General features: G+C 45.3%; 1 protein-coding gene and 1 long non-coding RNA gene across 3 annotated transcripts in view; one reads left to right on the top strand and one right to left on the bottom strand.

Moving 5' to 3' along the window:
* ARID3B (AT-rich interaction domain 3B) overlaps nucleotides 1–26624 on the bottom strand; it is a 100768-nt gene that overhangs the window by 33574 nt on the left and 40570 nt on the right. For both annotated transcript variants that reach the window (XM_068275668.1, XM_068275669.1), the window contains exon 3: nucleotides 8255–8320. In XM_068275668.1, the coding sequence (XP_068131769.1) occupies nucleotides 8255–8320 (66 nt within the window). The remainder of the gene's footprint in view (nucleotides 1–8254; nucleotides 8321–26624) is intronic.
* On the top strand, nucleotides 1833–12776 carry LOC137563333 (uncharacterized). The gene is made up of 3 exons (XR_011030321.1): nucleotides 1833–1928; nucleotides 11996–12175; nucleotides 12377–12776. It is a non-coding gene; the product is annotated as an uncharacterized lncRNA (long non-coding RNA).

The following is a 26624-nucleotide window of genomic DNA, read 5'->3' as shown; positions in this document are numbered from 1 at the left end:
AAGCCGACCCCCAACTTTTGCCTGAAAAACCAGGAAAAAATGATTGACCCTCATAGCTGGGGGTAGGAAATGCTGGCCGCATGACCCCCCCCCCCCCCCCCCCCCCGCCAGTGTGTCCCAGTATAGCTAGTATAGTGCCCAGTATGGGAAGGTAGTGACCAGCATAGCTAGTAGCGTGCCCGGCATAGCTAGTAGCGTGCCCGGGATAGCTAGTAGCGCGACCGGGATAGCTAGTACAGTGACCGGGATAGCTAGCAGCGTGCCCGGGATAGCTAGCAGCGTGCCCGGGATAGCTAGCAGCGTGCCCGGGATAGCTAGCATCGCGCCCGGGATAGCTAGCATCGCGCCCGGGATAGCTAGCATCGCGCCCGGGATAGCTAGCACCGCGCCCGGGATAGCTAGCAGCGCGCCCGGGATAGCTAGCAGCGCGCCCGGCATAGCTAGCAGCGCGCCCGGCATAGCTAGCAGCGCGCCCGGCATAGCTAGCAGCGCGCCCGGCATAGCTAGCAGCGCGCCCGGCATAGCTAGCAGCGCGCCCGGCATAGCTAGCAGCGCGCCCGGCATAGCTAGTAGCGCGCCCGGCACAGCTAGTAGCGCGCCCGGCACAGCTAGTAGCGCGCCCGGCACAGCTAGTAGCGCGCCCGGCACAGCTAGTAGCGCGCCCGGCACAGCTAGTAGCGCGCCCGGCACAGCTAGTAGCGCGCCCGGCACAGCTAGTAGCGCGCCCAGGATAGCTAGTACCGCGCCCAGGATAGCTAGTATCGTGCCCAGGATAGCTTGTATCGTGCCCAGTATAGCTAGTATCGTGCCCAGAATAGCTAGTATCGGTGCCCAGGATAGCTAGTATCGGTGCCCAGGATAGCTAGTATCGGTGCCCAGGATAGCTAGTATCGGTGCCCAGGATAGCTAGTATCGGTGCCCAGGATAGCTAGTATCGGTGCCCAGGATAGCTAGTATCGTGCCCAGGATAGCTAGTATCGTGCCCAGGATAGCTAGTATCGTGCCCAGGATAGCTAGTATCGTGCCCAGGATAGCTAGTATCGTGCCCAGGATAGCTAGTATCGTGCCCAGGATAGCTAGTATCGTGCCCAGGATAGCTAGTATCGTGCCCAGGATAGCTAGTATCGTGCCCAGGATAGCTTGTAAAGTGCCCAGTATAGCTTGTAAAGTGCCCAGTATAGCTTGTAAAGTGCCCAGGATAGTTAGTTTAGCGCCCCCCGCGGCCGCTGCTATTACCTTAGCTCCGCGGCTTCCTATTCCCCGTCCTGCTCTTAATTCACAGCAGATCGCCCCACGGCGGCTGCTGCGTGATGACAGAGGAAGTCGCAGAGAGCGGCTTCCTGGTTACTATGGGAACCTCTCTCTGCACTTCCTCCGTCATCACGCAGCAGCCACCGTAGGGCGAGCTGCTGTGAATTAAGAGCAGGACAGGGGAATAGGAAGCCGCGGAGCTAAGGTAATAGCAGCGGCCGCGGGGTGGACGACCCTCAGGCACATCACTCGCAAGCAAGCCGACCCCCCAACTTTTGACCCACTTTTTGTGGGTCCAAAATTCGGCTTGCTTGTGATATACGGTATGTGCAAACATATACAAAGAAGTACGTTTTTTTCCAGAGTAAAATTAGCAATAAATTACTTTTCTCCTATGTTGCTGTCACTTACCGTAGGTAGTAGAAATCTGACAGAGGAGACAGGTTTTGGACTTGTCCATCTCTTCATGGTGGATTCTCAGGGATTTATTTATTTTCAAAAGCACTTAGTGAATGGCAGTTGCTCTGTCCAACTGCCAAGAAACTGTAGCGAGCAGGGAAGCTGGCAAGCATCATTGTTTAAATCCTTTTTAGGGAATATCTTTATAAATAATCTTTATAACGAAGAGATGGACTAATCCAAAACCTGTCGGTAATGTCCGATTTCAACTACCTACGGTAAGTGACAGCAACATAGGAGAAAAGTAATTTATGGCTCATTTTACTCTGGAAAAAAATGTACTTTGTCTATGTTTGCACATATTTTAAATTGTAAAATTTTTTGCCATAGTACCCCTTTAAATTCTTGGACACCACCACTCTTACAGAAATTGTGCAGGCCGTGGCGACATTCTTCACATCTGGTGGCTATGCCTAGTTGCATCTTGTTTTGGTGATGAAATCTGCTATATGATATCCAAGGTATTCAACATACTTTTTGCTTAACCCTCTGGGCGATACAATTACATCGCCCAGGAGGGGGCGCAGCACTTTTTTTTTATTTTTTAAATCATGTAGCGAGCCCTGGGCTCGCTACATGATAGCCACTGCGCAGCGGCATCCCCCCACCCACTCCGATCGATCAGAGTAAGCAGGAAATTGCGTTCAGAACGGGATTTCCTGCTGGGCTTCCCCGGTCGCCATGGCGACGGGGCGGGATGACGTCACCGACGTCATGACGTCAGAGGGAGTCCCGATCCACCCCTCAGCGCTGCCTGCCACTGATTGGCCAGGCTGCGCTAGGGGTCTGGGGCTGCGCGGCGGGTAGCGGCGATCGGAAGTTACACGCAGCTGCAAATCTGCCCACCAGGGCCCGAGAAATCCTCCTGCGTGACATACCCAGAGCTCAGCTCGGGATTATCGCCCAGGAGGTTAACTTCCATAAGTTCTTCTATTGGTAAATAAACGTCATTAACCCTTTAGTGTCTTCCCCAGCCTGGCAGGGCATGCAGAGTAGCGCAGGGAGAGGTCATATTTACCTGTTCCAGGCAGCTGGATCAGCTTCTCCTCTCCTCCACTTGCAACACTGCAATGCCAACATCCTCATCTGAGTTCTGGTCACATGATATGATGTGATCGTAAAAGCATTGCAGCGCCGACCAGTGATGGAACAGTCTCTTTTTTCACTCCTCTTCCACCACCGGGCAGCGCTGCAACGCTGACACCATCCCCTGGGTTATGATCACATGCCATATCATGTGATCGAAACTAAGAAGACTATGCCGGGAGGGCAGCGCCGCAGGTGGATGAAGAGGAGAAGCCAATCCAGTTGCACGAGACAGGTAAATAAAAAAAAAGCTCCCTCCACCGATCCACACGGCTGCATTAGGCAGCAAAACGGTTATGCCGTTAGAAGACGTCTGGCACGCATAATCTAACTCAAGATAATGAGTGCACAGTTAACAGGTTAAATGGTCCTTTCAAAGTTTGTTACAGAAAACAGTAATGGCAGCTAAAGAGCCGCAAGATCAGTGTGTAGCCCTGCCACCTTGCAGAAAAAAGCCTCTACATTTACTATAACGGTTATAGAAAAGGCCAGGGCCATGTGCTGTAAGGGAGCAGATCTATGCATCTGAACCCAGCTGATGCGTGGTTCCAGTGAATCTTATTAAACAGACAATATGTGGGGACATTCTAAACTTTAATGTACATCTTATTTTTCACACACTATGCACCACTATTACATTCCACATATTACTGCACTTCAGTATGCCCCCATACAGCACACACCACATTCCACATATTACTGCTCCGACCTTCAAACTTCATATCTTATTAGTCATCACATCCCATCACCATCCTTACATTACAGCACAATACACTGCAGGACATACATCACAGCACATTCCAATACATTACAGCACAATACACTGCAACACATACAGCACAATGAATTTCAGCACATCACAGCACAATACATTTCAGCACACCCCAATACATTGCAACCCACGCATTACTACAAACATTTATAATTACACAACAATTCTGTACCACTATGAGTATTATGCCCGGCAGTATAGGGCACCTCTCTGCCCTAAACCAGTGTGCTTGCACTCTAGCACCTCCCCCTCCCCTTAGCCAATGTCACCCCCTACCCCTGCTCACCCCATTGGCAGCCACAATCCGGATGATGAGCTGGATGGCCTTCATGTAGTAGCACCTGTCCCCCGAACACAAGCACTTTTTCCTGCCGTTTGCCGGGCTCCGTGCACCCCAGGATGTTGTGGGTAAAGTTATTCAGTGGGGATTCTGCTGGAACATGGTGACCCGCTTCCCAGCCCACTGATTCTGGAGACTTGCTGTAGCCCAGGCCGCCCTACAGACGGAGGAGAAGTACTGTAGGGGACTGAAGGCTGTGCTGCATAGTTTTCGCATTGCTGCCTGCCCGCCTTTGCCATATGCCGAATATGCGCTGCTGTCCTCTTGGCAGGGGGGCACTTACAGAGCGAATCTCTTTCTGCATAGCTGCCGCTAGTTCCCGCTGCGCTGCCCGCCCGGGCAGTCAGTCAGACCCCTATATCCGCGGCAGCCAGCAGGGATAGGAGAGAAGCGAGAGATGTGCGGTATTGCTCCATAGACTTCAAATACAGAAGGTGACAAGCGATGTCACTTCCTGTATTTGAAGTCTATGGTGCATTACCACACATCGCTCCCCCCTCTCATATCCCTGCGATCTAGGGGTCTGACTGACTGCCCAGGTGGGCAGCGCTGCGGGAACTAGCGGCAGCTATGCAGAAGGAGATACGCTCTGTAAGAGCCCCCCTGCTAAGAGGACAGCAGCGCATATTCTGCATATAGCAAAGCAGGAGAACTACTCTGTGAAAATGCAGGCGGGCCTTTGATAGCACCCGGGCGCGGTCTCAAAACAGCCGGGCGGCCCGCCCACCTAATTAGTCCTGGGGAGAACACTGCACCGGGAGTCAGCAGAGATATTATATATATAAGATATTCCTGTGTACACAGATCTACAATAACAATTCGATATGTAAATCTTTTTTACTGCAGCAGCACAAAACTTGTTTTTGATTGTTTTATTTTGGACTAAGCAATGCTAATACTGCATAGTATTTATGACAACTATTATCTAAGAAAGAACATTTTATCACATTTCGCTTTTTAAAAATTACAATTTAAATTTATTAGGAGTCAGAGTCTGCATTTTGTTCCGACTCCATGAACTTAAATTGCTCCGACTTTCCAACTCCACAGCCCTGCTGTCAACCAGCCCTGAATGAGCATACTGTTTTGGACTAAAGGCTGGTTCACACTTGAGCAGATGCAGAATGGAAACGTTAAGTGCATCCGCGAGGGGGATACATTCCATCCATCTTGCATCCGCGTACAACAATTAAACCTGTCCATTCTGCGCCTGTACCCCATCCGTTCTGCACGTCTGCTCCTGTGCTCACCTGTCCCGCCGCTTGGTTCCTTCTTAAAGAGAGCCCGAAGTGGTTCATGGGGGGAGGGGCAGATCGGACACAGAGACCTGTTCTCTGTCTCATGACGTGCCTCTGTGCAACCCCCCTCCGCTATGCGGCACCGGCTCCATAGAAATCCCTGCGGCTTTCAGCTAGTAATGCTCACTCAATGGATCATTAAGTCCCAAAAAACAACCCGGTAACTGCAGCATAGAAATCACAGTGGCTCCCAGCTAAAGTAATCACTTAATGGATCAGTAAGTGCCAAAAAGAAGCCCGGCTCCTGCCACATAAAAATCATTGGCTACATATTCACCAGGGTCACGCTGATGGCTAACAGCAATACAAGCAAGAACACACAAGAAGAGGTGGACTCGGAGCGTGCCCGCTACATGGGTAAGGGCTTTCACTGCACTTGCTGTGTGGTTGCCGTAAGGATTACTGTACTTTAGCTGGGAGCCAATGATTTCTATGCAGCAGGAACTGGGCTGCTTTTTGGGACTTACTGATCCATCAAGTGATTACTTTAGCTGGAAACCACTGTGATTTCTATGTTGTAGTTGCTGGGTTGTTTTTTTGGCACTTACCGATCCATCAAGTGAGCATTACTAGCTGCAAGCCACAGGAATTTCTGTGTAGCAGGTGCCGGGCTGATCAATCAGGTGAGCATGACTGCCATAGCTGCAAGCCACAGGGATTTCTGTGTAGCAGGTGCCGGGCTGATCAATCAGGTGAGCATGACTGCCATAGCTGCAAGCCACAGGAATTTCTGTGTAGCAGGTGCCGGGCTGATCAATCAGGTGAGCATGACTGCCATAGCTGCAAGCCACAGGGATTTCTGTGTAGCAGGTGCCAGGCTGATCCATAAGGTGAGCATTACAACCACAGCTGCAAGCCACGGGGATTTCTGTGTGGCAGTTGCCGGGCTGATCCATAAGGCGAGCATTACAAATATAGCTGCAAGCCACGGGGATTTCTGTGTGGCAGTTGCCGGGCTGATCCATAAGGCGAGCATTACAAATATAGCTGCAAGCCACAGGGATTTCTGTGTAGCAGGTGCCAGGCTGATCCATAAGGTGAGCATTACAACCACAGCTGTAAGCCACAGGGATTTCTGTGTGGCAGTTGCCGGGCTGATCCATAAGGTGAGCATTACAACCACAGCTGCAAGCCACAGGGATTTATGTGTAGCAGGAGCCGGGCTGATCCATAAGGTGAGCATTACAACCACAGCTGCAAGCCACAGGGATTTCTGTGTGGCAGTTGCCGGGCTGATCCATCAGGTGAGCATGACTGCCATAGCTGCAAGCCAAGGGATTTATGTGTAGCAGGAGCCGGGCTGATCCATAAGGTGAGCATTACAAATATAGCTGCAAGCCACGGGGATTTCTGTGTGGCAGTTGCCGGGCTGATCCATCAGGTGAGCATTACTACCATAGCTGCAAGCCACAGGGATTTCTGTGTGGCACTTGCTGGGCTGATCCATCAGGTGAGCATGACTGCCATAGCTGCAAGCCACGGGGATTTCTGTGTGGCAGGCGCGCCGGACTGTTTCCGATTCACTGTGAGTAAGAATTACCTTAGCTGCGAGCCACAGGGGTCCACATATTCAAGCATTGGGCTGTATATTCGGACCATAAGATGCAGTGACTTTACCCCCCCCCCCCCAACTTCTAGGAGAGAAAGTGTGTTCTGGTCCCAAAATACAGTAAATTTGCTTTTATTAAGTTTTTATACAGCACTACTGTATTCTACATATAGATTCACTGCAGATCTGTAGTGGAATCAATGATAAGGCTGCGCATATAGAGTACACTAGAATCCCTTTATAGTAAACGTCAAGGGAGCGGAATTGCCATACTCAAGCACATAAAGTATACTGCATCTAAATTAAGTCAGTAATTGGGATTCATTTTCTTTTTCCATTGCTTCAGCAAGTGAGCACAGATGGCGTACGCTAGATAAAAAAGCACAGTTCTCAATATGCAGGGATTTACATGACAATCATGCATAGGCTTGCATAGGAAGCATAGCTCTCACCAGTTAATGCAGATACACCACTTCTAGTGTGCATCTCTGTATACATTTCTGTGCAGCCTTGATGAGACTGTAGCGTTGCAGCCACGCACAAGCAAGTAACAGATGACAGGTAATTGCCACAGTAATCAGGCAGCAGCTTACACAGGAAGCATAGGCCTCATAGGCTGGTGCATTTGAGGTAATTCACGCAAGCCCTGAGTAGTGTGCAGATAGTGAGCAGGCTACAATGGTTGTCTGCCTGCCCTCAGACCACAGTTTATGGATGTTTGACTGACATATGATGCATGCACTCGCCCCCTTTCCACCATAGCCGGATACAGAATACTGCAGGGGCCAAAAACAAGTTTACTGTAAGTTCTACTATATCCAGGTTCATTAGACCAGGCGTTACTCTTATATGCTTATAACGGTGCTTGGCCAGGACATGGTCATTTCGTTTAATATAACTAGATTTTACTGTACATACTAATGGTGTCTTTTGCTTGCAAGCCCAGTTCTGCTAGTGAAGATTAATGGCCCATACTCACGGGCTACATTTGTGGCCTGTCGCTAGCACACAGGAGCATGTGCGCGACAGGCCGGCGACAGCTCGTCGCCAGGTCACTCCGCATACACACGGCGGAGGGACCTGGCAACTGATGCGGCGGAAGCTGTCGCTGTTCCTCCCCCCGCCGGAAGCTCAAGGTATTCCCTGCTTGTTGCTGTCGCTAGTCCGCATACTCACGCGGACTAGCGACAGTTGCGGCGGCAACTGTCGCCAGGCGATTGACCGCGCCAATCGCCTGGCGACAGCAGCGACGGTTCGGGGTGCGCGCCCGTGCTGCACCTCATACACATGGGTGACCTGTCGCTGTAACACGCGCGCGCCGCGTGTTGCGGCGACAATTGTAGCCCGTGAGTATGAGCCATAAGAGATGACCATTACCATTAAAACACACAAAAATTAAATGTCAACTAGCTAACTGTATGTCATTTCATTACCTATGGACATCCCCTTCCCAATGAAAACCTAAACCCTTCTCGTTGTCACCATGAACAAATTAATACCTTTGCAAAATCCCTCGATGTTTCTCTGCTACGGCCATCAGCATCATCACTCCATGACGTGTTCTCCTTAAAAGAGCAGAAAAAAAATAAATTAAGCTCACATCAAAAACATTTAATCAAAATACAATACAGATAAATGTTACCTATATTACAATGTGACCTTAAGAAAAACTGTGCCGATAAATTAACCACTTAATGAAATTGGCTGAAGGGTTCAAATGCACAAATGAGTCCAAGAGTTTTATAAATACCCTATTTGCCCTAAAGGTGCAGGAACCATTTTGCAGGATATGGTTAAAATAACCGATTGCTGAGTAACTCACTGCTGAAATGGGAGTGCAATGGCCTATTATTCACTAATTTGCAACCGCTGTTCGCAAACTATTGAACAAATGACCTGTCCTCTGCTTTCTAACCATTAGCCCTACATATATAGCCGGACACTGGAACAACCAGGGATGTGGAGTCAGAGGTATCACAACTGTGGAGTCGGGTGATTTTTGTACCAACTTCACAGCTAAGTATTAGACTAAGGAGTCGGAGTCGAAGCAATTTTTAGGTACCGGGGCCCATATGCAATCATTTTTTTTGAAAAAGTACCCAAAAGTTCTTAAAAAAGTACTATCAAATTTATTTTGAGTATTTTATTGCTTGCTGGTGGCTTAAAAGACATTTTATGACAAGTTGTGGAAATATCACTTTGGAGAAAACTCAGGAGAAAAAGTGAATTGCATATGGGCCCTGGGGTCCGCGGTTTCACAAAGTGAGGCGTCTGATGATTTTTGTACCAACTCAACAGTCCTGGGAACAATCCCAGCATAAATGTGCTCACATAATTCCCTTGTGAAGAATATTACATTTAAGGTGCTTTTCCTTTTAAAATTTACCCTATAAAGTGGACATGGTAAAAACCGGATCCTACAGCACTGAAACGTGTCAACTTACAGTGACCTTGAAAGAGTCATTACGCAAGTAGTGAAATCTCCTCTCTAGTGCACCAGACATAAGTCACATTATTATTGCTATCATAATGTATAATTTATACAGCGTTGACATTTTTGCAGCTATGTTACTTTCCCTTAAAGAACAAGCGACACCCATGCTAACCTAGTAATAAAAAACACATATATAAGTAGATAAATACTACTTCTACTTACATAACAGATGTATTGTGCTATCCATGTAATGATTCCTGTGAATTTTATAAAGGAAAAGCAGAAAATCCTATTGCAGGCAGTGGCCATTTTGCCAAGCTAATGCTGACATCATATCCTCCCTGACTCTTGTTTCCCCCCTCCCTTCTCTTGCTCATTGTGTATTCATTAGCTGCCCTCCTCCCGGAGTCTTTTTTATTTACACATCCAATCACTGAGTCATCTCAGCCTTGCTTGTAAAACACAAGTGATCATCTAGGCAGGGAAATAAATGGAAGAGGAGGAATATATTATAGAAAAAGAACTCCCAGCATTCAAAAGAACTCCCAGCATTCAAAAGAACTCCCAGCATTCAAAAGAACTCCCAGCATTCAAAAGAACTCCCAGCATTCAAAAGAACTCCCAGCATTCAAAAGAACTCCCAGCATTCAAAAGAACTCCCAGCATTCAAAAGAACTCCCAGCATTCAACTTTTTGGCACTGTTTGGCACTAGGGCCAGTGCTCCTAAAGTATGTGATAATTCCAAACCATAACAGTAGAAAAAGTTTTGAATGCAGGATTAGCATCTTTATCACTTAATACACTCAGACCAGTCGCTGTTGAAATTTGATTTTTATGGTGACAATACCGCTTTAAAGGAACTCAAAATTGAATTCCTATCATGGTCTGTCTATCAGAACGCCAATTAGGGGTAACCAATTAACCATGAGTTTCCAAAAATAAAGTGCAACTACTTTATTCACAAGGGATACAAAAAATACTGGACCAATTAAAACCACGAAATGCTTTGTCCGGTCTTATGTGGCTCTATTCAGTCATTTGATTTCACACAAAGGGGAGTGGATGCATAGGATTTCTTTATAAAGCTAGCAATACACTATGCAACCACATTGCCGAGCAGCCAACAGTCGACATTGGCAAAGAACCACTATTTCCAATGATGTATTATAGTTTCCTTTTTATATTCTTTTTTTCAGAGATTAAGGGCCCGTTTCCACTAGAGCGAATCTGCATGCGTTTCCTGCATGCAGATTCGCATAGACAAGTGGATGGGCCTGTTTCCACTTGTCAAGATTTCTGAGCGTTTTTCTGTGCAGAAAAAAAATCTGCACGGTAGATCCCGCAGAATTCGCATACCGCTATGCGATTCACATACAATAGTAAATTTGCATGCGTTTTCGTAGGCGAATTTTACCGTGAATTCGCGGGCATTTTCGCATAAAATCAATGCAGAAGCACACAGGCACTGACCTGGTTAAATTTGCATACTTACTAACATATGCGAAAACGCCCGCAAATTCGCGGTAAAATTTGCATACACGTGGAAATTCGTTTTGCGTTTTCCGTGACTAATAGCACCGCACAAGTGGAAATGGGCCCTGAAGTATTGATTCCAGTAAGTGACAAAATTCCATTAATCTAAAGAATTAAAAAAAATTTAGACGTCTGCTCACTTCCATCTGCAAGTAAATGAATGACTGCATACCAGACAAAGCTACCCACACAGCTGTATGATAGCTACCAGCAGACAATGAGTCATCACTGGCAGACTGTCAGTCATATGAAAACTGTATTCCAATCGACAGCAGTCCTGTGTATAAGGTGGGGCTAGCCAGCCTGACTGTTTCTCCCCACAATTAAACTCCTCCAAGCACAGAACACAGGGAGGAAAGTTATGCTGGGTTAGAGTAGGCCCAGTTCTACGAGAAGCCAAGTGTTGACGTAAACTTGTATAACACAAAATGCAACTGTTTTTTAATGCGGTTTTAAAGAGGAACTCCAGTGAAAATAATGTAATAAAAAAAGTGCTTAATTTTTGCAATAATTATGTATAAAAGATTTAGTCAGTGTTTCCTCATTGTAAGATCTTTCCTCTCCCAGATTCACATTCTGACATGTATTACATGGTGACATTGTTACTGTGGGCAGGTTATGTAGCTGCTGCTAGCTGTTCTGGCTGTTACAGACAGCTGTAAACAGCCATTTCCTGTCTGTGAACATTGTTACATTGTGGCAGTTTGCCCAGAGTACCGCGGTACTCAGAGCTTCCTGTGGGAGGGGTTTCACCACAATATCAGTCATACAGCGCCCCCTGATGGTCTGTTTGTGAAATGCAATAGATTTGTCATGTAAAAGGGGGTATCAGCTACTGATTGGGATAAAGTTCAATTCTTGGTCGGAGTTTCTCTTTAAGTTCAAAGGGGATAATATTTGTGTGTATTTAATTCAGTCACATCACTTTAACTGCCTTCCCCTCATTAAGGGCTGAGCCCCACTGCTAAGCCCTTTGCAATCTGTCCACACTGCGCTTGGTTTAACCACTTGAGGACCACAGTGATTAACCCCCCTAAAGACCAGGCCTTTTATTGTGAAAATGGTTACTGCAGCTTCAAGGCCAAGCTGCAGGGCCGCACAACAGTACACAAGTGATTCCTCCCCCCACCAGAGCTCTCTGTTGGTGGGGTCTGATCACCCCCAGGTTTGATGGTTTGTTAATAAACAACTATTTGTTGTGTAATTTTTTATAAAAAATTTTTTTTGGGGTATATGACGATTACCCCCCCCCCCCCCGTCTGCCTATCACAGCGGATCGCTTCTGAGTCCCCCAGGGGGAGTCCCCCAGCAGGAATGCGCGCAAAGTTACACAAGGCAGCCCGCTGACTCAAGAGTCTGCAAAAACGAAAGTAGCTGAGGGCAGGAGACCAGAGGAGCCATGAGTGACTATGAGGGCACAGGATGGCTGCAGGCGGCTGGTAGATGCCCCAGGTAAGTGAAACTTTTTTTTCTAGAGTGAAGGTATCCTTTAAGGGGGTTTTATATTTTGGTAGAAACCAGTGTGTGTACCGATCCCTGCCAGGTGACAGAAATGCCTCCATGTGGAAAATGCTTTAGACAACGTCAGGGGCAGCTACACACACACGCACACACACCCCCACACACACCCTCTCTCTCTCTCTCTCGGATCAGGTCACTAAGATCCCCAATGACTCCCGCTCAAAGTACCGTGATCGCTTGAAGTCTCGTTCGCTCCTGGAGTGTAGCGTCACGTGACATCGTGCGCACCCCGCCGACAGGAAAAGGCATTGCTGACAACTGGCGTCAAAGGGACGTCACAGGACCCATCGGGTGGTGAGTGTGCAGCTTAAAGGTATATGAAGAGCACTGGTCAGATCTTGCTACAGACCACAGATACTGGAGTACAGCTTATGCACAGGGATAGGGGCAGGGAAAAGTATAAGGAAGAAAGCAGACACATTAAAGCTGGTGTATAATGTATACATGTTGCTGTGGAGAGGTGCTTGTACGCAAGGCAGCCACGGAACCTCATATTCAGGTGAACAAAAAATAATTATAAACTGCAATATTTATCAGGAAGTAGTTAATTTAATATAGTTAGATCTATGAATTGATGTATATTGAGAATATAATGTATACATTAGTTACTATACCTTTATAATCTAACTCATAAAAAAAATGTGTTTTATTTGCCAATTACAGCTTACAGTGCCTAAGCAGGTATTAAAAAAAAAAAAAACACTGATCATATATACACAATTTAGAACTGGAACAGTCTACAAAAGACAGTCAAAGGCTGTTAAATTAGCATTTCCATTATATCATTGAGCTGTTGCCAGACTTGAGAAGGGATCAGCTTTAAATTACATCTTCTAATCCCCTTTAGCTCTAGTGGCAGTCAATGGACTGCAGTCTTTACTAAACATTTTGTTCAGCATTCACAGGAGAGGCATTTCCCTCCAGCCATTAACAAATAATTTTATTAGCCTGCTGAAAGAGATGGGGGATGGGGCCGCTGGACCAACTTTTAGTGCTTGTTTACAGGCTAAAGGAGAAGGAAAAGCCTCTTACATCCCCTCTATAACCACATTCCAGAATGGAAAAAGACTTGCATATAATCACACTGCACTACCAACATGTTTATGAAGGCTCTCTCTGTGCATAGAAATATATTGTGTGCCACCGCTGACCTCTGAATCACAAACCTCATTTAAAAGTATTCGATTTCTTTGATTAAAAAAACCTACTGAACCTAAAGTGAAGTTTCTGTTTCAAACATCCAAAATACATAAAAATAGGCTATGTGCCTCAGCCGGCCACGCCAGTTTATTTCAACAGACAGAGGAGAAGAAAGAGGTTCAGGAGAACTACAATGGTGGCAAATTGCCCGGTTCACATTGGCCTAACAAAATAAAAACAACAAAAAAAACAAAACCCTGATGGACTAACAGAACAGGCTAGAACAGATCCATTCAGGATCACAGTCTGCAGCGTTTTTTGGATCGACTGATGCGGGGTATTGGCTACACGCTGACAGAACGGAGAGTCACAGATGGAAAGCTGTTGCCTTTAAAAACTGATCTGTTCCATGGATCAGTTTTCCATCGGTGCCAGTGTGAAGCGGGCCGAACATGTGAAAAAGTAATTTAAAAAAGTCTTGTGTAAACACAAAACTTGGCTGAGGCAGCCAACAGCAATCACCTCTGCTGAGACTGTAGCTTGTGTACAGTGGCCCCTGATGAGAAATGGGCCAAGTGCAATGGATGGAAAGTGTGCATTAACCTGAATACACTTAAAAATTAAGGCTAGAACCTTTCAGGAATATTAGTAAAAATCAGTGTGACAGTTGGGGAGAATGGATCGCACAGCACCTACAATTTGCACGGCACATTATAGCCGTGGTGCGCCCTCCTCCCCCGCCGGATCGCGCAAGTCCAGTCGTATCACCCGAATGACGGACTGTAAACACGCTCGATTTGACGTGCGGACGACTGAACGACGGGACATTCAAACGACCCATCGTTCGGGAAAATCCAACGTGTGTATGGGCCTTTAGGCTAAAAGCATGATAGGCACAGGAACAGAAGTAAAGCCAGGCAATTTGCATTATTTAAAAAGGAAATAAATTCCATTTCCTTCTCGTCTCAAGTTTCTTATAACGTTGTTTCCTTAACCACTTAAGTACCAGCAGCCTCTGCCCCCTTAACGACCAGAGGCTGCTGGTAGAGAAACGTCGGTGATGACGAATCACCGCACTTACCCGCCGCAACGGCCATCACCTCCGCACTTCATGAACCTGGGCCACCCACTCTGCTGTCTCTATCACGGTAGAGTTCCTGTGAGCCGGTCAGGAGCCGCTTTCATTGGCTCCTGACCAGGGCTGTGGAGTCGGTCCAAAAATCCACCGACTCCGACTCCTCAGTTTAGGATTCCACCGACTCCTCTAATTTGCATATTACAATTTTGTTGAGATTTTCTGGCCGATTTACTGTCAGATCGATTATTTCCAACATGTTCGATTTGCTTTCCGACCGATTTCCGACCATTTTCCGATCGACTTCCTATTAAAGTGAACGGACATCAATCGGAAAACAGGGCTGTGGAGTCGGTCCAAAAATCCACCGACTCCGACTCCTCAGTTTAGGATTCCACCGACTCCGACTCCACGACTCCGATAATTTGCATATTACAATTTTGTTGATTAAAAGTATGTAACATGAAATTCGTCTCTTAACTGCCAACGCTTAGGAATTTTACAAGACAACTGAAGTGAGAAGGATATGTAGACTACTATATTTATTCCCTTTACACTAAAACTAGTCCTTGGTAAGAGTACTTGTAAAAGGTACAAACCGGAACAAAGAACATCTATCAGGCGCTAGGCAATGTAAGTGTGGGTACATGTAAGAATGATGTGCAGGTACTCTGCAGGGGAATGAGGAGATTCTTCCTCTATTACACATTCTTCATGCACAATCTGAACAAGGTTTATGGGAGACAGACAACACCTCTTTGTTCAATGTGCACAGAATTCTCAGTGTATTCCCTGCAGCTCTGTGGGGAGTGCATATGTAGAGTATAGTTCTACTGTGTAACAAAGTAAACCTGAGACAGATGAAATTAAAGTTTTATACATACCTGGGGCTTCCTCCAGCCGCCTTCAGGATAATCAGTCCCTCGTTGTCCTCCTCCACCACCTGGATCTTCTGCTATGAGTCCAGGTACTTGAGCCAGTCGGGCGTAGTGCGCATGCACACACTCCGCCGCCAGGAGCATACCGCACCTGTGCAGCACTATTGCGCAGGTGCAGAATGTTCTTGGCTGTGGGAGCGGCATGCGGCCGGACAGCGCTGACTGGCTGAATTACCAGGACTCATAGCAGAAGATCCGGGTGGTGGAGGACAGCAAGGGACTGATTAGCCTGAAGGGGGCCGGAGGAAGCCCCAGGTATGTATAAAACTTTACTTTTCATCCGTCTCAGTTACCCTTTAATTTGTAGTCACCAAACCAAATTTTAATAACATATCAAATTATTTGATTTCATGAGCAAAGGGAGTGCATACATTTGCATAAATCAGCATCAATGCAGAATTATTTCCATCTCGTTGACCATCTCTATTAGTGACACAGCTACACATCAGGCTTTATGCTTACAGCATAGATGTTATTTAGTATATATAAGAGATTCCTGTGTACACATCATATATACAGTCACAATCAGATATGTATATCTGACCTTAAAAATACGGGGACTGCTTTATTGAAGCAGCACAAGTAACTCATTTTGATTGGTTTATTTCATTTTTGTGGACTGAGCACAGCTATTACTGTGTGTAAATTATTTTTTAATGACTATTATCTGAGAAATAGAACATTTAATCATATTTTTTATTTTAATTACAGTTACAAATTCATTAGGAGTCGGAGTCGGTGCATTTTTTCCCGACTCCGACTCCAGGCACCCAAAATTGCCCGACTCCACGACTCCGACTCCACAGCCCTGGCGAGATCGGTGGGAGCAACAGAAACGGCACATCGGCGGCTAACTGAAACCTACGCCCTGCCAGCCAGATGACCACCAAAACAGGGTGCAGATTTCAATTAGCTTGGTACTAAAGTAGTTACAGTAATCACCATAACCTTTTAGTATGAAACTACTGGCATATTCAATGCATCACAACAGAATACCCAAATAGTTTATGGTGACCCAAAACCAAATAGACTATTAAAAAAACTACCCACAAGGATTCTTTAGTTCCTAATAACTGCTAAATCAGTTGATTTACAACCAACTGATATTTTACTACATAAGAAGGTACATGGGAATTGGTTTTTTTGGCACCACTAAGCAAATTTAGGGCACGGTTGAAGGCAACCTCAACAACTTTGCCATACCAGCAAACAACTAAAAGTTATAAACTTGTGTCAAGCCCTAGAATGAGCCCTTGTATAGAGATTTTAAAGGATACCACAACTGACATGTGGCATAATGAGATAGACATGGGTATGTACAGTGCCTAGCACACAAATAACTATGCTGTGTTCCTTTTTTTCTTTCTCTGCCTGAAAGAGGTAAATATCAGGCATGTAAGTGGCTGACTCAGTCCTGACTCAGACAGGAAGTGACTACAGTGTAACCCTCACTGATAAGAATTTCCCCCTTTTTTATCTCTTTCTTGCTCTCAGAAGCCATTTTCTTCTAGGAAAGTGTTTTATAGTTGGAATTTCTTATCAGTGAAGGTCACACTGTAGTCACTTCCTGTCTGAGTCAGGACTGAGTCAGCCACTTACATACCTGATATCTACCTCTTCAGGCAGAGAAAGAAAAAAAGGAACACAGCATAGTTATTTGTGTGCTAGCCACTATACATACCCAGGTCTATCTCATTATGCCACATGTCAGTTGTGGTATCCTTTAAAAACGGGTAAACATGTTAGAAAAGCATTTGGGTTCTTCATACATAAAATATCTTCACACACATTAGGGGCCCATTCACACTGGTGAGCTTTTCGTGAAATTTCAGCATCCCTTTGAATAGCTGGTTAGTATCTCCTCCAAAGGGATTGCCATACCGTGGTGGAAGAGTCCAGTACTGCATATTTTTCATGCAAGCTCATGATGGAAGTGAACATCCTCCATAGTTTAAATAAATGCATCATCTCAATCTTTTTCTCCTCTCCTGCGTCTCATTTGTCCACTGTGATCAATGGAATTCTCCATCCTCCATTTTGAAAATGGCCATTACCCCATAACAGCTTTCTGCTCAGTACACTGTTAAACTGTAATATCACCCACTTGAGCCATAGGGAAACATGAACATTACCTTGCACATTCAGTTGTAACTGACAGTTGCTGATATATAACTGGCAGCAACTGGTATATTTCAGTTCTGACAAAATATTGTCAGAACTGGAGGGGATCACTGTGAGAAGAAAATGGTGAACTGATGGTGAGTTAAGTATGTAATATTCATTTGCAGCTGCATCCTGTGTTTATTTTAAATAATTTTACTTGCTTCAGGTTCCCTTTAAAAAGGAACTCCAGTGAAAAATAATGTAATAAAAAAAGTGCTTCATTTTTACAATAATTATGTATAAATGATTTAGTCAGTGTTTGCCCATTGTAAAATCTTTCCTCTCCCCGATTTAAAGTCTGACGTTTTATCACATGGTGACATTTTTACTGCCGCCAGGTGATGTCAGTGGAAGTAGCTGCTGCTTGCTTTTTTTGGCAGTTGAAACCAGCTGTAAACCACTATTTCCCACAATGCAATGAGGTTCACAGACAGGAAACTGCCAGAACCACGGTCCTCACAGTTTCCTGTGGGAGGGGTTTCACCACAATATCAGCCATACAGAGCCCCCTGATGATCAGTTTGTGAAAAGGAATAGATTTCTCATGTAAAAGGGGTATCAGCTACTGATTGGGATGAAGTTCAATTCTTGGTCACGGTTTCTCTAAAGCTGGGTACACACAGATTTTCTGGCCGATTTACTGTCAGATCGATTATTTCCAACATGTTCGATTTGCTTTCCGACCGATTTCCGACCATTTTCCGATCGACTTCCTATTAAAGTGAACGGACATCAATCGGAAAACAGGGCTGTGGAGTCGGTCCAAAAATCCACCGACTCCGACTCCTCAGTTTAGGATTCCACCGACTCCACGACTCCGATAATTTGCATATTACAATTTTGTTGATTAAAAGTATGTAACATGAAATTCGTCTCTTAACTGCCAACGCGTAGGAATTTTACAAGACAACTGAAGTGAGAAGGATATGTAGACTACTATATTTATTCCCTTTAGACTAAAACTAGTCCTTGGTAAGAGTACTTGTAAAAGGTACAAACCGGAACAAACAACATCTATCAGGCCCTAGGCAATGTAAGTGTGGGTACATGTAAGAATGATGTGCAGGTACTCTGCAGGGGAAGGAGGAGATTGTAAACAGACAACACCTCTGTGTTCAATGTGCACAACATTCTCAGTGGATTCCCTGCAGCTCTGTGGGGAGTGCATATGTAGAGTATAGTACTACTGTGTAACAAAGTAAACCTGAGGCAGATTAAATTAAAGTTTTATACATACCTGGGGCTTCCTCCAGCCGCCTTCAGGATAATCAGTCCCTCGTTGTCCTCCTCCACCAGCACCTGGATCTTCTGCTATGAGTCCAGGTACTTGAGCCAGTCAGGCGTAGTGCGCATGCACACACTCCGCCGCCAGGAGCATACTACACCTGTGCAGCACTATTGCGCAGGTGCAGAACGTTCCTGGCTGTGGGAGCTGCATGCGGCTGGACAGCGCTGACTGGCTGAATTACCAGGACTCGTAGCAGAAGATACGGGTGGTGGAGGACAGCGAGGGACTGATTAGCCTGAAGGGGGCTGGAGGAAGCCCCAGGTATGTATAAAACTTTACTTTTCATCCGTCTCAGTTACCCTTTAATTTGTAGTCACCAAACCAAATTTTAATAACATATCAAATTATTTGATTTCATGAGCAAAGGGAGTGCATACATTTGCATAAATCAGCATCAATGCAGAATTATTTCCATCTCGTTGACCATCTCTATTAGTGACACAGCTACACATCAGGCTTTATTCTTACAGCATAGATGTTATTTAGTATATATAAGAGATTCCTGTGTACACATCATATATACAGTCACAATCAGATATGTATATCTGACCTTAAAAATACGAGGACTGCTTTATTGAAGCAGCACAAGTAACTAATTTTGATTGGTTTATTTCATTTTTGTGGACTAAGCACAGCTATTACTGTATATATACTGTATATATACATTATTTTTAATGACTATTTGAGAAACAGAACATTTTATCATATTTTCTATTTTAATTACAGTTACAAATTCATTAGGAGACGGTGCATTTTTTCCCCGACTCCAGGCACCCAAAATTGCCCGACTCCACAGCTCTGTCGGAAAATGCTCGGAAATCGATCAGAAAGCAAATCGAACATGTTGGAAATAATCGATATGACAGTAAATCGGCCAGAAAAGTTCATAGTGTGTACCCAGCATAAGTAATTTCAGATGCGACCTGTTGTAGGATGTGCTGGCTTCTCTCCTTGCAATCGCTGGCGACTGCTAGTGTTTTGAAAAGTGCTAGTGTGATGTATAGCATATGGCAGTGACCTCACAGCAGCAATCGCCTGCGATTCACAATTTGTGGAAATGTGGTGCATGCAGCACTTTTCTACAATTTTGGAGCAATCACAGTTCAAATATTTTTTTAAAATGCAAATAGAGATTGCACAAAAATCACCTTTGTGTTCAATTTAAAAACGAAAAAAAAAAATATACTCTGCAAAAACGCTAGTAGTTTTGCAATCCCCAGTGTAAACGGGTCCTTAATCTGCAAAGAGCAACAGTAGTTGCAGAGGGAAAGTGAAGACTGGGGGTGGATCTGAGCAGGTTGTCTAGCTCCTAGTAGCAGGCTGATGTGACCTTTCAGTGATGCAAAGCTTCAAATATGAAGCACAAATGTATTCAAAACAGGCCATCTAGTACTCTATAGAAACAAAATTACTCATCTGCAAACTACGCAAACAACATTGTTCCATTGTATTGCTTGTCAAACACAATTTGATTTGTAGTGCATCAGGAAAAAAAAATAGCAGTTTCTACCAATTAGTGATTGTTTTTCTATTCTACCTCCACATCATACATCAGATTTAAAGGGAACATGAAAACGAGAGGTACTAGAGAGGTTGCCATATTGATTGTCTGTTGTGCAATACCAGTTGCCTGGCTACCGTGCTGATCCTCTGCCTCCAATACTTCTAGCCATAGACCCTGAACAAGAAAAAAGTAAATCAGGTGTCTCTGACATTGTCAGCTCCTTCAAGATAAGCTGCATGCTCATTTATGGTGCAATTCAGACACTACTACAGCCAAATAGATCAGAAGGAATGACAACTGGTATAGTTTAAAAGGAAATAAATATGGCAGTCTCCATATGCTTTACACGTCAGCTGTCCTTTAAGCAGGAAAATTATCAAAATATCCATCCCCACCGTCAGCAGGATTTCTATTACTCTAGCCCTATGAAAAAAAATGTGGGGGTTTATGGTTTTCTGGAGCAGCGATGCAGGGCACCCAATTATGGTTAACAACCAAGATTATATGGTTTTGAATTTTACCTATGCATTCTACAAAATACAGCTAAGTATTTTCATTATTTTCTGGGCTGTGGAGTCGGAGTCAAAGCAATTTCGGGTAGCTGGAGTTGTAGATTTCATAAACTAAGGAGTCAGATGATTTTTGGACAAAATCCACAGCCCTGGTATTAGCCTTAGGATTCGGAGGCATTCTGAGTACCTGGAGTGGGAGTTGGAGGTTTCATAAACTGAAAAGTCGGATTTGGAGTTGGAAGATTTTTGTACCGACTCCACATCCCTGATCATTGTGGCATGGAGTAAATTCCGATAACGAACATTCAAAGAAGGTTATGGAAGCAAACTCCCTGATAAATCTGTGCACTGTGTTCTCTACATTGCACCACTCCTATACTCAACCCTGCTTTATGCAATTAACCAGTTTTATTCAGCAGCATCCATGATGTGAACTTCAACTGCCACATTACATGTGGGGAAACCTGGCAGCCCAGCAGGCAGGGGCGATGGTATGGTAGATTCTACTAGATTTCATGCCAAAATATACTAGAAATCTGTGTACAGTGTGTGGGCAACTAAAGGTCCCCTCTCTGATCAGATTTTGATGGTAGATCTGGTGGCCATCGAGTAATGTATGTACCTTAACTTGGCAAGCGTCCCATTATCTCCTTGACCAGTATCGGGTAGCAGAGACACACACAAAACGTATAGGGTACATGAGATGGAGGCATATGGTATATTTGTACTTACCTGGGGCTACCACCAGCTCCATGGGGGGGGGGGGGGGGTCCCCTTGCCATCCTCTTTGGCCCCTTCGTTTACATGCAATAGCTCACGGCAATTTCGGCAGTCGTGAGGGTTCAGGCGCATGTATGACGGCGCCCTCCCCACCCCCATGAGCTTTCTGCGCCTGCGCAGTACAATGGTGCAGAACGTTCTGAGCTGCGGCAATGCTATGGAGGGTGCATGCACGGCCAGGCCACACATGCACAGAAGAGCGCGGCCGGCTGGATTACCAGGCGCTATTGCACGCCAAACACTTGTCCAATAGACCAAGCTTGGACGATAGTTTGCGCAAAATTTGCATGAGTGTATGAGTCTTAACGAAGACAAAAAGTGCAGGCAAAGCAATATGGGAATGTGTAGGTGAACAAAGATCAGCACCCAAAAATAAAAGTACAAAAGGCAATTTAAGTGTGCAGATTAGTGTAATTCCATTTATTTCCATTCCAGCGGTGATGCAATTTCTTCCAAAGGTGTAGTTTACCTTTACAAAATTAGCGGTCCATTAATCAGTGGTGGCTAGGGCCCACGAGCTGTACACGACCGGTTTGCACATTTCATCCAGCTCTTCGATTCAGTGCCTATTTTAGTGCATCTTGCTCCTGGAGGTGAACTGGCGATGCAGAGTCTTGCTGACACCACCCCGGTTCAACGTTTGTTGCTTACCGGCGACTGCAGGAGTCTCTGTGGTCTGGCAGAAGGGCTATGAGAAAATGGCTTCTGAAGTCTTTTTGTGCCTCCAATGCTGGGCTTTGGCAGCCATTTTCCTGTAGCCCTGCTCTGTCAACGCAGGTAATTTGCAGCCTGACCTGATGCACTGAAAACCGGAAAGCGGCGCTGGAGGCCTAGAGAGGAGTCTCCTGCCAGGTGAGTACTTTATTTTTGTGCGTTTGTTTAACCTCTACAACCCAATACTTTACTGGTCAAGGAGTTAATGGAATGCTTGACGCATTACTCAATGGCCACTAGTTCCACCATCAAAATCTGATCAGAGAGGGATCTATAAGCAGCCGACACACTGTACACAAATTTACAGTAGATTTTAGCATGAAATCTAGTAGAATCTACCATACCACCACCCCTGCCAGCCTGTGGCAGTTGAAGTTCACATCAAAGATGCTGCTGAATAAAACTGGTAATTGCACAAAGCAGTGTAGGGTATTGGAGTGGTGCAATGTAGAGAACACAGTCCACAGATTTAATATGGATGTGTCTTCCATAACCTTCTCTGAATATTCTTGATCAGATACTTAAGTGGGAGAGGGGCACATAGCAATCTTAAATTTGATTGATACTAAACGAATGCTTGGGTAGACCAGTTAACTTAAAGGGGACCTGAATTTAGAACATCATCTCAGCAACAGCATAATAACCTTTAAAGAAAAACATTTCTTTGTAACAGCTGATACAAATCCTGTAATAAATCTACAGTTTGTCTACTTCCTGTTTTCATGGAAGCAGACATTGTTAACATCCTGTGTTTACAAATGAGATCTCTGCCATAGCAGTAAGCTGACACAGCTAAGGGATCAAATTAAAAACTTGTGTTTAGTCACAGATGAGGGGGAATTAGACAGGCTAAACTCTCTAAGTACTTTCAGTGTACTTATAGGTTTTCCTTCTGTCCAGTGCAAGAGTTCGGGTCCACTAAACTGGGGATTGGGCTGCTAACGCTGGTGCACACCTGGCTACCTATATTGTGGGAGGGGGCTACTTAATACTGGGGCACACCTATTTATACTGGGGAAGCTCAGCGACTACCTGAGCTGAGGGCCTAACTAAGACTAGGGGTACATTTGGCTTCCAAGATGAACGCGTCCGTTACCTACACTGCTCTAGCCCCTCAGTCAAATTTAAGATCACCATGCAGCAGCCCCTGGGAGTCAAAGTTATCCCACCCCTGGGCTAGTCCTTTTGATGTACCTGCTGCACTTTACTTTCCAGATGAGATGTGACTATTAAAGCAACCCTGTGTAGGATCCACAAATGATGAACCGTAGGCAAGACTGCATGGTACTTTTCCTTTAGCCGGGCGCATCCGGCAGGTGGCGCTAATTGCATTAAAACTGCACATTAACACAAAAGTGTTAATGTAACCGCTTGTCGGCAGGTGGCGCTAATTAAATGAATACTTCCCGTAACCTAAAATGTTAATGTCACTGAATGTATTGTGTTTGAAGTAGCTGGCTCGCTGCGGCCAAGTGTATATTAAAAAGTGAGTGAATTGAATTAAAAATAAGCTGGCGGCAATGTAACAGATGAAGCCGCCGGCTTCGACTCTCGCTCTCCTCCCCCCTTGCCCTCTCTCTTTTATACTATACTGTATTTGCTCCAAGTGACACTTTTCTGCCTCTGTCCTATACAGCAGGGCTTTTCAACCTGTGGTACGCGTACCACCCGTGGTACTTTGCTGTTGGCCAGGTGGTACGCAACCAGGTTTGCCTGCTACTTACTTGCCCGGCTGTGGCTTGTCCTGGTCCTGTCCTACCTCTACAAAGTTCTCCTCCCCCTCGCTCACTCCTCGCCCTGCTGCCCTGTGGCATACTTCAAACCTCAGATCAGTGGAGAAGAGTCCAGACATCACTGGCCACTTCCTATATTTGATGTATACCAGCTGTCACTGTGCACGGTTTGCCAGGCTGTCTCTTCACCTTGGTCAGGTTACCGCTGAATTGAGCTCTGGATTATTCCACAGGCCAGCACAGCGAGGAACGAGTGAGGGGGAGCCGAACTTTGTAGTGAGTCACTGCCCAGTTTTCTGGTGGCAGTGGGAGGCTACCTATATTAAAGCTCTGGATTCTAAAAGAGGCTTACCCCTTCCTTCTCAGTAGAAGGGATCCAGCGCTGGGACCCCCTGAAGAGCTCCTTGTCAACGTGCATGCCAGGATTCCCTGCCGCGACGAACGACTCTGGGGGGACACGCATGTCCCCGCTGGCTGCCAGTATTGTATAGAAGAGAGAGGGCAAGGGGGGAGGAGAGCGAGAGCCGAAGCCAGCGGCTTCATCTGTTACATTGCAGCCGGCTTATTTTTAATTGAATTCACTCACTTTTTAATATACATTTGGCCGCAGCGAGCCGGCCACTTCAAATACAATACATTCGGTGACATTGACATTTTAGGTTACGTGAAGTATTCATTTAATTAGCGCCACCTGCCGACAAGTGGTTACATTAACACTTGTGTTAATGTGAAGTTTTAATGTAATTAGCGCCACCTGATGTCTGGACTCTTCTCCACTGATCTGAGGTTTGAAGTATGCCACAGGGCAGCAGGGCGAGGAGTGAGCGAGGGGGAGGAGAACTTTGTAGAGGTAGGACAGGACCAGGACAAGCCACAGCCGGGCAAGTAAGTAGCAGGCAAACCTGGTTGCGTACCACCTGGCCAACAGCAAAGTACCACGGGTGGTACGCGTACCACAGGTTGAAAAGCCCTGCTGTATAGCACAGAGGCAGAAAAGTGTCACTTGGAGCAAATACAGTATAGTATAAAAGAGAGAGGGCAAGGGGGGAGGAGAGCGAGAGTCGAAGCCGGCGGCTTCATCTGTTACATTGCCGCCAGCTTATTTTTAATTCAATTCACTCACTTTTTAATATACACTTGGCCGCAGCGAGCCAGCTACTTCAAACACAATACATTCAGTGACATTAACATTTTAGGTTACGGGAAGTATTCATTTAATTAGCGCCACCTGCCGGATGCGCCCTGCTAACGGAAAAGTACCGACTGCATATTGTACAGCGGCAGGGGAAGAAACGCACCAGGTTATATGGATACATTATGGGCGTGCTGGTGCCGAATGATAATCCCACAGAAAAACAAAAAGTGAAAAGTACTGAGACTACTACTACTACTGAACTTATTTGTTAGGCACATTTTTATACAATATTTTGTGAAATAGCTGACTGGGTGTAGATTTCACAGATCTGATTCCTAAGCTGAATACTCACCACAAAGACTGCGGAAGATGGATCAGTGGATACGCTGCGACAAATTATCATTCCCCGATCCATCTTTTGCAATCACAAACATAGGAACAAATATGGCGTGCGAACGCACCGTTGAATAATGGTAGTAATTAGCACAGGGGGATGGCGATCGGTACAACCATGCACAATTGGCTCTGTCACGATTGTCGTTCAAAGTGAACACTTACTGCGTACAATCAGCCAACATTGAACATTGTTTAACAAACTTTCGTTAAATGAAGTGCATCATATCACAAAAAAAAAAAAAAAAAAAATCATTTGTCACGCAAAATCTTTCAGGGAAAATTGCTTAGTGTGTTTGGGCCTTAACCAACAGTCATGAGAACACATTCCTACCCCATTTCCTAGGACTGTAAAAGTGAACATATCTCTTCATTTATAGCTCAAACTAACAGCTGTAATGGCAGAACAGTGTCTGGCCTAATTCAACCCAGGGAGAGATGTTGCTTGCATAGCTTTGCACTGACACATGCCTACCATCATGTGAAGCAGAAAAGTAAGGTAAAGCATGAACACCACACAAGAGTTTAATATCCTTCACCTTCTGTGTGGTTACAAAGACACTACAGATCAAGGGAAGAGGGAAATGTTCACAGTAATTAAGGGAGATGAGGATACAGCTGGGATTACCACCATACCACCTGGCCTATCTACTTAAATAAGAGCTCAGATGTCTGCAAAGTACCCCACCCCCAATCCTAAATTACCTTCTATTCTGTGGCCAAGAAGGGACTTGTGCTTATTATATTTTACTAACGTGTGTAAAAATAACACTTTTCTGCATCGCTTTACAAAGAGTTTCCTGGAGCCTACAACCATATGACCCCACAAGTTCAGGATGGTCAGATTGTAAGCCACGGTAACAGTGTATTTTTGGACAGAGAGAAAACCCACACAAACGTCAAACATTTCTGTGTTCATAGTATTAGGCCGTCTAATTTCATAAATTAACTCAGATGGACCATGTCCACGTGACATAAGGCAAGTAAGCCTCAAGCAGCCATTAG

Source organism: Hyperolius riggenbachi, chromosome 3, assembly GCF_040937935.1.
Source record: "Hyperolius riggenbachi isolate aHypRig1 chromosome 3, aHypRig1.pri, whole genome shotgun sequence".
Taxonomy (NCBI): domain Eukaryota; kingdom Metazoa; phylum Chordata; class Amphibia; order Anura; family Hyperoliidae; genus Hyperolius; species Hyperolius riggenbachi.
This window is presented reverse-complemented; position numbering and strand designations above follow the sequence as displayed.